This window comes from Pseudochaenichthys georgianus, chromosome 23 (assembly GCF_902827115.2).
Source record: "Pseudochaenichthys georgianus chromosome 23, fPseGeo1.2, whole genome shotgun sequence".
NCBI lineage: Eukaryota > Metazoa > Chordata > Actinopteri > Perciformes > Channichthyidae > Pseudochaenichthys > Pseudochaenichthys georgianus.
The window spans coordinates 9,187,798-9,204,885 of NC_047525.1; the positions used below are offsets into that span (position 1 = coordinate 9,187,798).

The 17,088-nt window shown below is 40.5% G+C and overlaps 1 protein-coding gene across 1 annotated transcript in view; it reads left to right on the top strand.

Moving 5' to 3' along the window:
• The window catches only part of snd1 (staphylococcal nuclease and tudor domain containing 1), a 218,060-nt gene that overhangs the window by 130,550 nt on the left and 70,422 nt on the right, over positions 1-17,088 (top strand). The window contains exon 17 of the mRNA XM_034112292.2: positions 6,354-6,542. Coding sequence (XP_033968183.1) covers positions 6,354-6,542 — 189 coding nt within the window. The remainder of the gene's footprint in view (positions 1-6,353; positions 6,543-17,088) is intronic.

Genomic DNA, 17,088 nt, shown 5'->3' on the forward strand with positions numbered 1-17,088 from the left:
ACACACAGACACTTTCTCCCTCGCCTACCCACAGCCAGAAGTACTCTCTGTGTTTACCCCCCGTCTCTGCCTTTAAACTTTTACGACTTGTTGTACTGGTAATTTGCACCACGCAAACCTAACTCTCTATGGTGATAATGGTGATCTCGGTAATTGGAATATGCTGTACAATTTAGATTTTAAATAGTGGCAGAGTTACCGTCAGCAATATTTGAAAGCCCTGACTGACAGATTAATCTTCTCTGCACCTTGCATTATGTATATGCTTCTTTCTCCCGATGAGAACATATGTAGCCGAGGCTGTCTGCATAAAGCAATGCTTGAATTGATCCTCTAGCATGTGCCAGGTTAGACCTCCTGGGGTTTTGGACAAAACAAATGGATACACCCTGCTCTGGGTAACCTTTTGTTTTTTATGTATTAGCTTTTTTCCCTACAGGTACTCAAAATCGCATTTGTTTGTGGTGATAAAAGAAAATCCCACTGCTTGCTTATCTTTAAATTGCCAGCCCACCGTCTTGTTTAATTTTCTTTTAGTGCAGGGTTTGGCTCTGACATGACGCGACACTTTCGCCGTCTTATTTTTTTGTTCACTTTCAAACGGCTAAGTGAATTAAATCTGCTGCAGTTTTAAAACATGCCCCCGGGCCAGGTTTCACTTCAATGGCACCAAATGCCTTTGTCTTTTGTACCCGTTATGGCTGCACATGTGTATGTGCCTGCACGCACATGTGCATGGCTTTGTGTGTATGCGTACTCTGCCTTTTTATCTTATCCGTTCACTGTGTCGACACAATCCCAGCGTTTATGAGATTACCAGAGCCCATTTGTGTTCCGGCGGGAGCCATTTTGGCTCGGAGGAAGCCTCCGCTGGGAACCATCTGGGCTCTACTCAAAGCAGTTTCCACTCCGCCTCCCCTGTCCCCTCCACGTTGTGACCAAAGCTATTTACTTTAAAGGGCAGAGGAACTAAAATCCATGTGTGTTTTTATACAACTCTGAAATTCTGTCTTCAGATCTAATTCATGAGTCTTGCTCTCATTGCAATACAAATAAACACAAATAAATGAAATAAGTGATAATGGCAGAGGTAGCAGCAATGACAATTCACTGCATGATTTAAATTAAATGTCATTATACATATTTACACATTTTACAGAATATAACATTTAAATACAAAAAAACGTGTGTTCATAAATAGATGCTAAAAGTAACCATAGATGCCACAGAAATCCAGCCAGTTGTGATGTATATAAAAGATGGTCATGGGTTGAAATAACCCTTATTTTAGTTTTATTTTAGGTTTGATACATCTATTGACTATTTCCTTGACCTATCATTTATTCTATAGATCGTACAGTAGCAGTGCGCTTTAATAATGTATCCTTTATCTTACAATGTATAACCCAGGGTTTCCCACACATAGACTATACTTGGGCGGGTCACCCAGGTATATTAACTGCCGCCCAAGTATATTTTGCGACCCATTTACTTTCTTTTTTTTTATCATTTTTTTTTTTATTCGTCCGTGACCACGACGCCATCTGCGATCGATTAACTTGTGGACCATGATCCCTCGCTCCCTTGCTCTGATCTCGCCTCCTTCAGGCCTGTTAAGTGGCCTGCCTCACACAGGGTGACTGGCTGTCCACATGATGTGGCCTGCCGACATGGCCACTGTCATACAGATCATAAATCAAAGCCCTTGATTGGTCTCTGTGTGTCATTCAAGCTCGGGATAACCTCAGCTCAGGTGAGGTAAAGGACTCTCTGAGTGTTTAGATAGTTAACTTAGTCTAAGTTCTCAGTGGGTCTCAAACGGTGTGGCCACCATTTATGTAAACGCATATTTCCATTTGAGAGGGTAGTGATTGGTCTAATACAGGGGTGCCCTCCCAGTCGATCGCGAGATGTGTCTACAAATAGAACAACAATATTCTGTGTTATCGTTAATGTCCTATAACATAATCTTCCTGTGCCAGAATAATGCACTTGAACGCATCAACGCTTTGTGATTGGCCGGCGTGACCCCATGTGTCGTGGCTGGTGGGCAGTGGGCACTATTTCGCTGAATTTGTCCGTGTCAACAGGAGTGACAGTCCGCACACACACAAGACCGCAATTATGGCAGAAGCAAAAAAAGCCCAAAATATATAATGTTCACTCCGAGTGGGAGGATGATTATTTTTGTATCTATTCCAATTCAAAGTCCATCTGTCTCATCTGCAATGCGAGCGTGGCTTTATCGAAGAAGCGTAATTTAGGAGCGGCATTTCAAAAAAGTGCACACACACTACGAGACGGAATTCCCTCCTAATTCTGCCCTACGCTCCCAAAAGGGGAGGGGCCTGAAAGGACAGCTAAATGCACAGCAGTCCATTTTCACCCGCCCAACAACAAGAGCAAGGCTGCTACCAGAGCATCTTATCGTGTCAGTCACGTTCTTGTGAAACACATGACGTCTTTCAAAGACGGCGAAGTTGTGAAAGAAGCATTCCTGGAGGCTGCCGACTCGCTTTTTGGGGACAGTAAAAATAACAGTAGCATTTCAACAGGTTTTTGATATAATAAAAACTCAAGTTAGATACCGTTATTAATCAGCTGTACGTTTTAGTTTGATTGGTCAGGACTCCCTGGAAGAAGAGATCTTGTATCTCAATGGGACATTCCTGGATAAATAAAGGATAAATAAAAAAAATAAAAAAAATTGAACTTATTCATTATAATTATTGTACAAAATGGTATAAGAATGCAAACTTAAATTGATTATAGTCTATTATCAATTCAGGTTAAGAAACTAGTGTTGCTTGCATCCAATTTTAAAGGCATTTCTTTTTATACTCTACTAAAATGCAACAAAAAAAAAGGTTTGATACTATTAATTTTGTCTTTTTATTGCACTTTGGCAGCAGATTCCTGTAGCTTCAGATCTTAGTTGTCTTATTAGTAAGCCTAATTTATACTTTTGTAGCAACACTATTTTTATATAATGGCAAAGAAAAGGTTCAGTCTTTTCTTTTTTTCCTGTGTCATATGTGGCAGCACTGTTCAATGTTTCTTGAAAACATTACCCACTGTAGTGACGTGTGAATAAACTTCAACTCTGTATCAACAACACTGTTGTGTCACTTCAGTTAAATACTTGTATGTGTGTAGATTAGAAAGAGGTAAGATAAAGGATCTGCAGTATTTTATGAAGTATTAATCGTACAAAGGTCAGTTTTATACAAGTAAAAGTGTGTATTTACCTGGTAGTAGGCTATCAGTAATGGCTACGCCTCTCTATTTGGACTGGTAGATTTCGGCAGACTGGCAACTTTAAAAGTATCTCTCTGTTCAAAAAAGGTTGGGCACCCCTGGTCTAATGGATAGTGAGGTGGGCTGAAGATCGGAAGGCTGTGAGTTCAAATCCCGCCAGGAACACCACCACTAGTGTGCCCTTGAGTAAGGCACTTAGCCCTTAGTTACTCCAGGGAGAATGTCCCTGTAATCGCTCATTATAAGTCGCTTTGGATAAAAGCGTCAGCTAAATGAAATGTAATGTGATTAGTAAAATATGCATGAATAAATAAATAAAAAGTTAACTAGGTGAAAAAAAGGTAAGATACACTTTTAAAACTTGTTGAGAGAAAACTAGTCTTTGCTGCTGCCTCAAAGAGGAGCAGGGGGAGAGGAGGGAGACAGGAGAGGCTGATTCAGGAGCGCAGACACACTCACAACTATAAATGAACAAAACATAAATTAATATACAAGTTTCAGTGTTTTTTTCATATTGGAAATGGTATGTTATTGGTTATGGCCAAGATTTTATGATTATTTAAATGCATACAGTTATGTTTAATATAGGTGTTTCCATAGATCTAGTCTCTTTATTTTCCCCTCAAAATGCACCAGATTGATGCATTTAACTCCAAAATAAAAAATAAAGTCAATAAAGAAACATGTTTTTTTTTTCTCCACTCCAATAATTTAACTCTAACTATTCTTTACCCCTCTCTTGTCATCTCTGGCTGTCACATGTTTACATCTGACCCCATAAAGTGTGATTGATAGGACTTGTCCTGCTGGGTGATTTCTCCGTATGATTGTGACATTCATCACATTTATCTAGTTGGTACAGGACAATTCTATTTTCCTCAAGCAAACGCACACAGATCGAGAGGAAGAATATTGCCTTGACCTCAAGATAGCTTCTGCACCAACACTGAAATCTCTAAAATGATTTCAGAAGGATTGTAAATTATCTTCAATATAAAAGCAAACAGTTGACATACTTTCCCCTATAATCTATGATTCAATTTCTAGTTGCCATGGTGTCGACAATTATCACCTAGTGAATGGTTGTTAGCCCTTGCATGCTAAACAAAAGGCTGATCAGAGGTCAGCAATATTCCACTTGTTCTACAAAGAGAGATATAATTATCTATATAATATATTGGCGCATTCAATGTGCAAACGAGGTTGTCATTATTTTTTACATAACATTTTTATATTTGCATTTTTCTGAGTATTGTATGTAGCTGTGTGTTTTGAATTGTCTGCCTGCGTGGTAGTTGGTAACAGTTAAGTTGGTTCCAGCCATTCTAATCTTTTTCAAACTCTCGCCCACTTTTGACATTTGGGTGCTCCGAGGACCAGTGCAGCTCTAATAGCCTAGTTATATAACCACTTCTGCACTTAGAGACAACGAGAGATGAAATGGGGTGTGTATCTGAGAAAGCAGTGAGGGAAAGAGAAGGAGAGTCAGAGAAAGGCGAGTATACGAAGGCAGATGAGGTATGAGTGGACTTGTATCATGGTCAGGACCTGGGAGGCTAGGCTAACATCCTAGCTGCTCTTGTAACTTGGAGCCTTTACAATTATTTTTGCATGTCAGAAAAAACAACAATACTTATTAATAAAGCAATTACAAATTCTTTTTTTGAAATCCACAACTTTTTTGACAAAGAACATGACAAATTAGACGGTTCTTTTTGTAGCCATGCTGCATAGATGTGTCATTATACCAAGAAGTGTGATATTGAGTATATCAAATATCACATTATTTTTGACCAAATAATTGATATTGTGAACATACAGTAGGGTTTCCTATGGGTGCTATTGGTGAGATGTTTGATAAATCATCAGTAATGGGATATAATGACCTTGTCCTTAAAGACAAAACATAAAAAAACTGCTCTGCTTTACTGTAGCAAACACTTATGCCTTCAATACAATATTTAGTCTCACAACCTCAATATTAGTATATTGTCTAGCCCCAGTACTAATTGTTGTTACAATGGAAACATATTCACCTTTTTCCACATTGCCGTTGGCCTTATATAAATGGATCCAGAAAGTTTGAATATATGTACGTCGCTGCTATATGCCTAGGTTGTCAGTTTTGAGCGTAATAATAGAACCCATTATACATTCATTAATCAAAGCGTTTTACTTTAGTTCTGAACAAGGCAGAGCAGTTTACTAACTTAATTCCTCTCAGATTTCCCTGGTGGCTGCCGGGCTGAGCAGTGCGAGTCTTAATCGCTTGACTTCTTCCTATCTCTTCAGCACACCTGCCCTCTCACTTTCTCGCTGACTGAGGCTTTAGGGTAGGAAAAAAAAAATCGATTGATTTTTCTTTTCTCTTCGCTTCCCGGTCGTCCATCACTTATGAAACAAAATGTAATGAATAGATAATTAGCCTGAATAGGCAGAATGTTATAGTCCATCGTGGGAAATGTTGGGAGATCTTTCCTACTTTGTCAGCAGGGTTAGCTTTTTCAGTGCCCTCATTTGTTAACCCGAGGGGAATTGCAACTTCGTTGTCACTAATTGCAAATGATTTACATTACAAAAAAAAGTAGGATGGCAATATTTAGGGTCTTAATTAAGGTTGAAGTGCATACGCAACACTAATTTAAAGCTACTCGCACTGTTTTTGTGTGGGCCCTGGGGTTTCTACATTTACTCTTAGGGCTTGCAAATTAAAACAAAAGTTACTTCTATTAAAAACTGGCTGAAGTGCTTCTTTAGAAATGTCAAGGGCACTATGTGCACCAAGACAGGAGGCCACTTCTGGGTGTTTGTGTCAAAAGAATGTGCCATTCTAGACACAACTAGATACCACTGATTAGTAGATCCACAACAGAAGAGTGAAGTGGGATCTGTGTGTGTGCTACCAAATCAATACAGCGCTCACAGGCCTCTATGGATGAGTCTATTTAAAAACAGTGGTGTCTCCTCACAGGAGTCCCCCTGCCCCCACCTTCCCTTCATTGCTGTAATTGAATCTCAAACCTAATCTTGGAAACAGAACATTAACTTGTCCTCTTTTTCATCCTCTCCTTCCCTCCCCCTCACTTGTGTTCCAGGTGGAAGTTGAAGTGGAGAGCATGGACAAAGCCGGAAACTTCATTGGCTGGCTGCACATCGAGGGTTTGAATCTGTCAATTGCACTGGTAGAAGGCGCTCTGTCCAAGATTCACTTCACAGCCGAGCGCAGCAACTACTACAAAACCCTGGTCTCAGCAGAGGAGGCCTGCAGAGAGAGGAAAGAGAAGGTAAGTCTCTTTTAGATGCTGCCACATCCGAATTAAACAAAATGATGACTGCTCTCCTGACTGATATAAAAGTCTTTATAAGTAAAAGAAGCATTTATTTACTCACATTGATTAAAGGAAGACTGTGGGACATTTTAAAGAGAAAGGGGCTCAAGATATATTTCTCTCTTAGCATTATTATCAGGCATCAGCTATGATGTCATGTTTCTCAGCCACAGCAGCAGCCTGGGTTAGCAGATCAGGATTTATTTTGCGGCCTCCCTGATCTATTGTGTCCCAGGTCTGGCTGTCTATGAACATATTTTAGTCTGAGCTGCATAAAACTGGCTCTAGTCAGGGTGTGGTTCATTTCTTGCATGCCGAACAACTAGGGCTGCTCGATTATGGCAAAAATTATTATCTCGATTATGTGGGTCAATAATTGATATCACGATTATTAAAAACAATTATCCATTTACTTTGAAAACATCCATTTATTGAAAAGTAAGTATAATTCAACTGAAAAACCAATATAAAAAAATAAAATAATCGTTTTATTTTGATTATGTTTTCATAATCATTACAAGCCAAAATCGTAATTGCGATTTAAAATACGATTTAATTGAGCAGCCTTACGAACAACACATCTCCTCTTATATAATTCACTGGACCAGCTTAGCCGTTTTTTAGAAGAGGAAGTCGTCAGGGTGATCAGAACTGAGGAGAGAAAAACATAAATAACGTTTTGTTGCAGTTAATGTTGGCAAAATGTTAATTTATCTTGGCAACCATATGCTTCTTTTGGTATTCCCAACTTCAACAAAAACGGCAACTTTACTATTATTGCTAATAAACATCTACATCCGGGATGTCCAAACTACGGCCCATGGGCCAACTGCGGCCTGTGGTCCATTTAAAAAGTTTAAGGGAATATGGCCCACACATAAACCTTGTGCTTGTCTTATATTTGACTTCACAAATATACTTGTAAAAATATATTTCATAGTATTCATGAGCCACATTTTCAAATAAAGTCAGTCAATTAAAGTTGAAAACATTTTCTAACAATACTTAGTTGATAAAAAAAAAAAGCTCAATAACTTATTTACATAACAGGCTTAAAATATAACCTTCTCCTCTTATGATATGCTTATTATGTGAGGCTTCTGTTTGAAGGTATGAGCTGCCAGCCGGTTTTGATAAATAAAATTAATGAAATGAAACCCTATGGAGAGCTGTGATGTAGGCTGGTTTTTTCAGTTAACGTTGGATTGATTTAGCCAACTCCTAACTTAACTTATGAGTATATCTCACCTCTAGTGAGCGGCCCAGCCCTTCGTTTATTTTTCTGTATGTGGCCCTCAGTGAAAAACGTGAGGACACCCCTGTTCTACACACTGCCCTTGTCAAAGGCAAATCCCATCCCCCCTATCAGCATGACAGCCAATTAGGACAGGTGGCGACTTGACCTTTGGCTACCATTAAAACAAAAATGTGCTTTTCTTCCTCAAAACCCCCCCCAACTAAAGGTATATCTAGCTTGACTTGACACCCTATTCAATCATGAGAATAACCAATGCTTTGTCGTGCACTTATAACACGCTGGCCATTCCTTTAGTCAGAGCTACAAAAATGTGGAAATGCTCCCATCTGAGCTGTTGAATAGCCACATATTTCCCCGTTATCATTGAAGCTTGCTTTCCACAATGGGAGTCCTTTGATGGATGGAGGCCTCTCACACACTGATCCTGATCTCGCCCTGCATTTTCATTATGGCTCCACGAGTCGCCCTGCCAGATGCATGAAGTGCCTGGCCAGCTGTCATCCTTGTCCTCTCTATCTCTGTAAAGCATTTCTTTCATCCTCTCTCTCCCTCTCGCCTCTTCTTTCATTCTCTCTATTCCACTCACTTGTACCTACAGTGGGGCAAAAAAGTATTTAGTCAGCCACCAATTGTGCAAGTTCTCCCACTTAAAAAGATGAGAGAGGCCTGTACTTTTCATCCTAGGTATACCTAAACTATGAGACAAAATGAGAACAAAAAATCCAGAAAATTACATTGTCTGATTTTTAAAGAATTTATTTGCAAATTATGGTTGAAAATAAGAATAATAAAATAAATAATTTGGTCAATAACAAAAGTTCATCTCAATACTTTGTTATATACCCTTTGTTGGTAATGACAGAGGTCAAACGTTTTCTATAAGTCTTCACAAGATTTTCACACACTGTTGCTGGTATTTTGGCCCATTCCTCCATGCAGATCTCCTCTAGAGCAGTGATGTTTTGGGGCTGTCGCTGGGCAACACGGACTTTCAACTCCCTCCAAAGATTTTCTATGGGGTTGAGATCTGGAGACTGGCTAGGCCACTCCAGGACCTTGAAATGCTTCTTACGAAGCCACTCCTTCATTGCCCGGGCGGTGTGTTTGGGATCATTGTCATGCTGAAAGACCCAGCCACGTTTCATCTTCAATGCCCTTGCTGATGGAAGGAGGTTATCGCTCAAAATCTCACGATACATGTCCCCATTCATTCTTTCCTTTACACGGATCAGTCGTCCTGGTCCCTTTGCAGAAAAACAGCCCCAAAGCATGATGTTTCCACCCCCATGTTTCACAGTAGGTATGGTGTTCTTTGGATGCAACTCAGCATTCTTTCTCCTCCAAACACGTCTAGTTGAGTTTTTACCAAAAAGTTCTATTTTGGTTTCATCTGACCATATGACATTCTCCCAATCCTCTTTTGGATCATCTAAATGCTCTCTAGCAAACTTCAGACGGGCCTGGACATGTACTGGCTTAAGCAGGGGGACACGTCTGGCACTGCAGGATTTGAGTCCCTGGCGGCGTAGTGTGTTACTGATGGCAGCCTTTGTTAATTTGGTCCCAGCTCTCTACAGGTCATTGACTAGGTCCCACCGTGTGGTTCTGGGATTTTTGCTCACCGTTCTTGTGATCATTTTGACCCCACGGGGTGAGATCTTGCGTGGAGCCCCAGATCGAGGGAGATTATCAGTGGTCTTGTATGTCTTCCATTTTCTAATAATTGCTCCCAGTTGATTTCTTCACACTAAGCTGCTTACCTATTGCAGATTCAGTCTTCCCAGCCTGGTGCAGGTCTACAATGTTGTTTCTGGTGTCCTTTGACAGCTGTTTGGTCTTGGCCATAGTGGAGTGTGACTGTTTGAGGTTGTGGACAGGTGTCTTTTATACTGATAACAAGTTCAAACAGGTGCCATTAATACAGTTGACACGTGGAGGACAGAGGAAGCTCTTAAAGAAGAAGTTACAGGTCTGTGAGAGCCAGATATCTTGTTTGTTTGTAGGCGACCAAATACTTATTTTACCGAGGAATTTACCAATTAATTCATTAAAAATCTTACAATGTGATTTCCTGGATTATTTCCCCCATTCTGTCTCTCATAGTTGAAGTGTACCTAGGATGTAAATTACAGGCCTCTCTTATCTTTTTAAATGGGAGAACCTGCACAATTGGTGGCTGACTAAATACTTTTTTGCCCCACTGTATGTGCCTCCTTAAAGAGCTTACGAAATGAAGGACAATACTGTTCTTATTACGATAATATATATACTATTATTAATGGGAAATCATGTCATTCATGACAATATGCCCGCTGTATTTATAAATCGTGGTTTATTACAACTTTCCATGCTCACTTCCGATGTTACACGACCGCTCCGAACAAAACAGCTTTCGCCAGTTAGTGACGACGTCACGCACGTCACGAGTAGAACACTTGTTGAATAATACACTACCTATATGGCTGATGTCGGACTCTGGAGACAGAATCGAGTGACTCATTTGGCGGAGATCCGATGCGGCAACAGAACACAGACTTGTAATGGAAACTTCTGTGTAGAAATGCAGTGAGAGCAATTCAGTAGAGCAGGAGCTTTGATGTGAAACACTGGAGGTTTATTTGGAGTTTCGGCCGGAGCATTCACATCACAATTCACAGCAGTCATGGTCTGACTGCATGGGTGGACTGCCACGTCAATTCTGGTGCGCCTCTCTCTTGCTAGCCCATTTAACTGGTTTCAAAAGAGAGTAATCAACATGTTTTGATAAGATAGCTTTAGACAGTTTGGGCACACTGAGTTACCTGCGTCCGCCACTTATGGCCTCGAATATGTCATACCTTGGAGTCCATAAACAACAAAGAAGGAAGTGTCCCAGTGCACCCACAACAAAGACCATCTGTGACCTAGTATTGACCGGTCACAGAAATGGGAACAATAACATTATTGGCAGCCTGTGTCCTTAAACGACAGAGACAATAACATTATTGGCTGAAGCAGCCTGTGTCCCTAAAGGACCGGAACAATAGAGGTCAAGGTTGGTCCTGTATGTCACATCTAGGAGTCTGAGATAATTATTTCCCTAACAGTTCCTCTCTTTTTATCATTTATGATAACCTAAAACATTAGTCTAATAATAATTTGGTCAATAATTAAGTCAATAGGCGTCTCCAGATTCGAGTGTGGTCTCACCTTACATTAATTACATCACAAAGTAGAATAAGAATGAAACATTCAATCACAATGATTGATACAGCCAATCATAATAGGAAAAATCATCTCTCATCAGTGTTTGATCATCTTTTGTCAAAAGCATAATAATGAACACACATAAAATACAGGTGCACAATAGCTAAATATTTGTTTTACTAATATATTTTATCATTTACCATTAGTTAATTTCATTCATCAAACTATAAAATCAAAACCAGCTTGCCGCTTTAAAGATTTACTTCAAGGCAATCACTAGTCAAAAGCATTTTTAAAACTCAGGATCCTAAGAGATCCAGCTAAAAATCACAGTTAGGGTATACAATTCACAATGGTGATTTGATCAATCTGTAATCTGCAAAATTGCAGTGTCCTCAATTTTAGGATTACTTTTTAAGAGTCAGGCACTTAGTTTTAGTAATATCAATACATTCAAAATCTGAAAAGGAAACGTCAGACATTTATTGTGTAGTGTGACAACCTGAAAAGGAAAAATCAACTTTAATCTGAGCAGTTTTAATTCATTGGCCACTCGTTTTTAGGGGGAACCCATGGTTTGGTTGCCACGGTAGAGACCCACGGGTCTGGAAGCTCGACGTCGTACATCATTACGGTGTCATCAGCGGTGGTGTACCCCACCAGTGTCTGTGGGGCCTGGAGGGCGGTTTTGAAAATCTTTTGCATGACTAGTTTAACAACAGTGACTAGGCACACTATCAGGATTAGCACAGCTAAGATAAACAGTGAAATGGTAACGGCAAATTTAACCAATCCCGCTCCCCATGACCCAAATGTTCCAGATAAATCCCCAAATGCAAACCCATGACTTTCGTGCAATTCTTTTATTCCCCTAGCAGTATCATGAGCCATATCCATGACCTCAGGCGTAGCATCAGAGATGAAAGAACAACACTCAGATCCAATCACCTTGCACATGCCCCCCTGTGCTGCTAGCAGAAGATCCAGTGCCATACGATTCTGTAATGCCACTGTTCTAACTTCCTGCAGTTCTTTGTGTTCGGCCAACATGGCTGTGTTGGATATATTGAGGTGGTTTTCCACGATTTTGGAGAAAGCTATAATTTCCTGCTGGGAAACATAAATGCCGTACCAGGGCAGGACAGCGCTAGCCAGCTGCTGACCTGTTGTGATGGTCCTACGATTTCTGTGTAGGGAGGAGAGTATTGCTGCAATCTCATCAGTCTCTACTTTACGGATCAAAGGGATTAGATAGGCTAGATAACAGGTGCCGTCAAAAGTGTCATAAGGCATGCAACCGTAGGCTCTGTCCCCACAAACCAAGTAAACTCCCCCTGGGAGGGGAGTTCTGGTTAATTTGACCTTTATTGCGGTGTTACAGTCGCTGTGGCCCACATCGTGAGAGGGTAGAGACCCTCCTTCGTTCTGAAAGCAGATGGACACATTCTTCCACTCATGCACCACAACTGGGGGAATATAAACTGAACAGTTACGTTTAGGGAATTTACCTAGGGGTAACGGCAGCGAACAGTCATGTATTTTAACTTTAACTGAGTCCACTGTCCGGGACCCAAACCAGGGTACCACTGTTACCAAGGCTTCAACCAACAAAGATGGTGTGTGTGGTTGAGGTGAACATGTTGGCCTCGTATCGTTAGCTGAACAATTGGTCTGGACTAGAGCTAATTTGAATCTGTATTCAAAAACTAGGTTAAAGTACTTCTTCACATATATACGTTTTAGGACCATTAATCGTTTGAAACCGTCTGGTAGGTAATCCTTATTTACTGTGTCAACAATGAGCGAGATTAAGCCCTTGTACCTTAAAGGTTGCTTAGAGTCTCTGGGGTAAGAAGGGATGTAACAATCATCGGTCTCATTGCTAATTCGGGATGCTATATCATTCCAGCTAACTAAACTGTAGTCAGATTTAGTGAAAGGAATTGGACTGAACATGGGAGAGTGCATGGACTCTGGCATATTTTGACACAGCCAAGAGTTTCTAACATTGCGTTCATGTGCATAATCTAACATTACATTTATTGCAGAATTAGGATTGGTTTTAGTTTGTTTAGCTGGAGTGATTAGGGCACTCTTTGAAGAATCCTCATAACTTTCTGGTGACTTAATTAATGCTGGACCTGGTTCTATATTTGAGCATCTAGAGACCCCTGTACTGGGATCTTTGTAATTGGGTGTCCATGTGGTACACATAGGATCATTCTTTAACTGTCCTTTAGTGAAACACCACATTTCTGGGGGTACATTTGCAATGGTGTTGAGTGTTATTCTTACCATCCGCTGTGAGACCTGGAACCGCTGGTACCCCGTCTCTGGATAGACTTTCCACGCCCCCAAGCCTTCGCTTAATAACACAGGAAACACAACAACACAGTCATGTGAGTTACATTGTGTAGTCGGACATTCAAAGGAAATATTCTGTGATCCTGTCTTGGGAATGACAAGAGCAGGTCAATGACGTGCCCGTTGATGTGGTTTGGCCTTCAGGGTCTGGGCCCTGAGTGGTCAACCTGCCTGCGCCCTTGGATAAGAGCACCTTATTTTCCCCTTCTGAGGGGCGAGAGCCCTCGCCACCTGTCGTCGGGATTGGTTCAGCTTCATCTGGCGGGGCTTCCTTGGCCAGGAATAGTAGTCCCAGAACAAGGAGTATGAGGACCGCCTTCACACGTCAGCACCCTGACCCTCCCCACTGACCGGTGGAGGAGACAGGCGGCATCGCGAAGCGTGGATCCACTCTGTCCTACCTTGGAATTTTAGGGCTGTTCTGGTCACTATTAACACCTGGAAAGGACCTTTCCACCTGGGAGACGGAACATCTTTTTCAAGAGACTTGATTAGCATATTATCACCAATCTTAAAAGGGTGGGTGGGCTCCTCTCCCGGCTGAGGGAGCCTGCCAGCCACCTGCCTGTGAAACTTGCTCAACATATCCCTAACAAGACTGGTATACATTTGACTTTAATTCATAGAGATTCTCAATAAATAGTAAATCAATAATAATACATCGTAATGTAGCAGGCAAACTTGGCTCAGGCAACAGAACAGAGACTGGTATATACATTTGACTAAAATTCATAGAGATTCTCAAAAAATAGTAAATAAATAATAATGACTCTGCTGAAAAAACCAGCTTAGATAAATGTAGCTGGTCAAGCTGTTGTAAATTGACCAGCCAGTAGATATTAGGCTGGAATGGTTGGCTGGAGAGGGGTTTTGGACACTTTAGCTGACCAGGATGGCTGGTTTATCCATCTATCACCAGCTTGTGTTTAATAATAGTATTAAATATACCCTGCTGGGAGCTTACCAGGATTCCAGGTGACCAGCATACATTAAATACTGGTATGATTATTTAAACAAGAGAACATAAATATATTACAAAGATTCATTGTGTCATGTATTCTGGTATCTACCAAAATAAAGACATTGTATAGTGTTCATAATAGTATTTTAATTTAATAAATAGCTAGTTAATATAATAAAATACACGGTAACAATACAATAATTATACAAATAACAACCAACCTGCAAATCAACCTACGCATCAAAATAAATATATTATCTAAAACCGGTGCATTTGATTTAAAATAAAAGTAATACATAGAATTCAATATTTAAATGGTAACAAAAACCGTAACACTATGTATGATAAGAACAAGGCAACAAAGAAAGTGTTTTTTGTTTTTCCTTGTTCATGTCTATAATGTTTCCCGTTGTGTAGCGTCCAGCCTTTCCCAATCTGGCCTGCATTTCTGTCTGTTGAAGCCACTTCTTGAAGCAAACTGAAAAGAAATGTACAGATATAAGTACACTGTAAAAAGAATACTTGACATTTACATTAACATTTGGGCTGCTGTGGTTGCCAGAACCGTTAAAGTATAATGCATTACAAATTACAGTTGGTTGGCATAGAGCAGGGGTCTTCAACTAAAATTCAACGAGGTCCAGTTAGAGAACATCTCCCCATGCAAAGGTCCGGAACATCAAAATGTCTAACTTGCTTCATGAATTAGTGTGATATATATTGAAGTGACCTGTAGCTTTATCAACGTCTGCATGTAATCAACAACTGACTGCCAATCAAATAAAGAAAGTACAATTCAAAAACAACTATTTATTGTCAATTAACATTGAACTATACAGATATACAGTAAATACTGTGGATATGTGTAATGTTCCTCTCGGGCTGCATTTACAAATAAAATGGAGAAAATAAATAAAATAGCTTTTGAAAATATGTGCATCTTAAAAGTGCTTAATTTTAGATAAATAAAATAAAGTGTAGCAGCAGCTTGAGAGTCCCTTTTTCTTTGTTAACCGTTTCACATCATGACTTAACAGTTTCAGACGATTATAGAACAATATCAGTCTTTACACATCATAACAATTTAAAAATTTAAAAGTTTCTCTTTCTTTCCCTCTTATATTGCAGTCCCTCACTCACTTTTTTTTAATTCAGTGTAAGAATTGAGCTCGAGCTTGTCCTGCCAGGAGTTTGTAAATCTGGGCTGAAATGGTGTCAGGGCCATTCTCATACACATGCAGGTGCTCATTGGTTACAGTGATGCAAACACAGGTATGGTGAAAAAAGAGAGAATTATTCGAAGCAGAAAAAAACAGCGTAATATACCATCTGACAAAGGCCTGTGCTATAATGCTTCAATTAACTGGCTATTCTTTATAATATACTCAGATCAATAGGAGACAGAGATGTTAAGTTAAAAATCAAGGGTTTTTATTATTATTTACAGCAGGGGTGGGGAACCTTTTTCCTTTCAATTTTTACAACATCCTCCGAGGGTCGTACAAATGATTGAACTCAACCTCTGCTTAAAAAAACTAAAATCACAGCCCATTCATTTGGCCTTTCTTTCATGCTGTGCAAAGAAAAAGCAACCTCTTAATCCATGCATGTGCACGGTGTGGCATGACCACCAAAACAGAAAGATATGGACGCAAGATGTGTGCAAATGTATTTAGTATCCTATCCATGTGAACATGATTTAAGTAGGGGGGGACCTAACCTCCTCTAGGGGGGTCCGGGGGCATGCTCCCCCGGGAAGATTCTCTGTCAGCACTCCTTTCAGACGAGACATATACCACGTGAAGACAGGTTACGCTCGTGTTGTGTTCAAGGAACCTGTCCTTGGCCAGGAAAAACAGGTAGTCGCTTTGTTTAATTATGTTTGCGGTCTAGATTTCTTCTTCTTTTTTGAAGTGAGAAGTTGTCCGTCAGTCAGACAGACGGACGGACGGACGGACTCCCCCCACCCCCAAAACGAAAACTCTTCGGTTCTCCACGAATTACACAAGTCACCCAAATCAGCGTTAAAAAAGCGGGAGGCGCCGAAAAATCCCCTATTAATGTATTGATTATAGCTCCGGGTCCGTATAGGTCGGCGTCCGGATCTGGACCGCGGTCCGCCTGTTGCCGACCCCTGGCATAGAGTCTAGACGTTACAGTCAACAATTGCTTATGGTGAATTACAATGGCAAAAACAAATAGAGCTAGTGTACACGGTGCAGCTGTATTATCTGGGAAATAGAAGAATCGGATCAGGATTCGGTATTGGCAGACAATCAATATCAAATGAATCGGATCATTATTAGCATCTGATCACCTTTGTCGACTTGCAGCCTAAATACAAAGATAACTCCACTCCTCTCCTACCACTCTTACCTCTAATAAGCCTTGGTAGAACTAGTGTCCGAGTCATAGGGTGCAGAGGCGTGTACTACGAAGCTGGATATGTTTGAGTTAGCCGGTTGGCCTAATCCAAAACATATGCGCTCTCGCTAAACGGTCCTACGACGCAGGTTATCAAGTGGATCGCTCAAGCCAGCCTGGTCCTATCTAGTTAGGTGCGCGTTTACATGAAAGGGGTGGTATCTGGAGCATTCGACCAATCACAAACATGGACAAGCGTACTGACAGCGCAGCGCGTCATACTCCCTGAATGAAAAGTCAACTATAATATTAGACATATGAAGAAGTTAAACTTTAAACATCCATGACTTAAACATTTTATCCAGGAT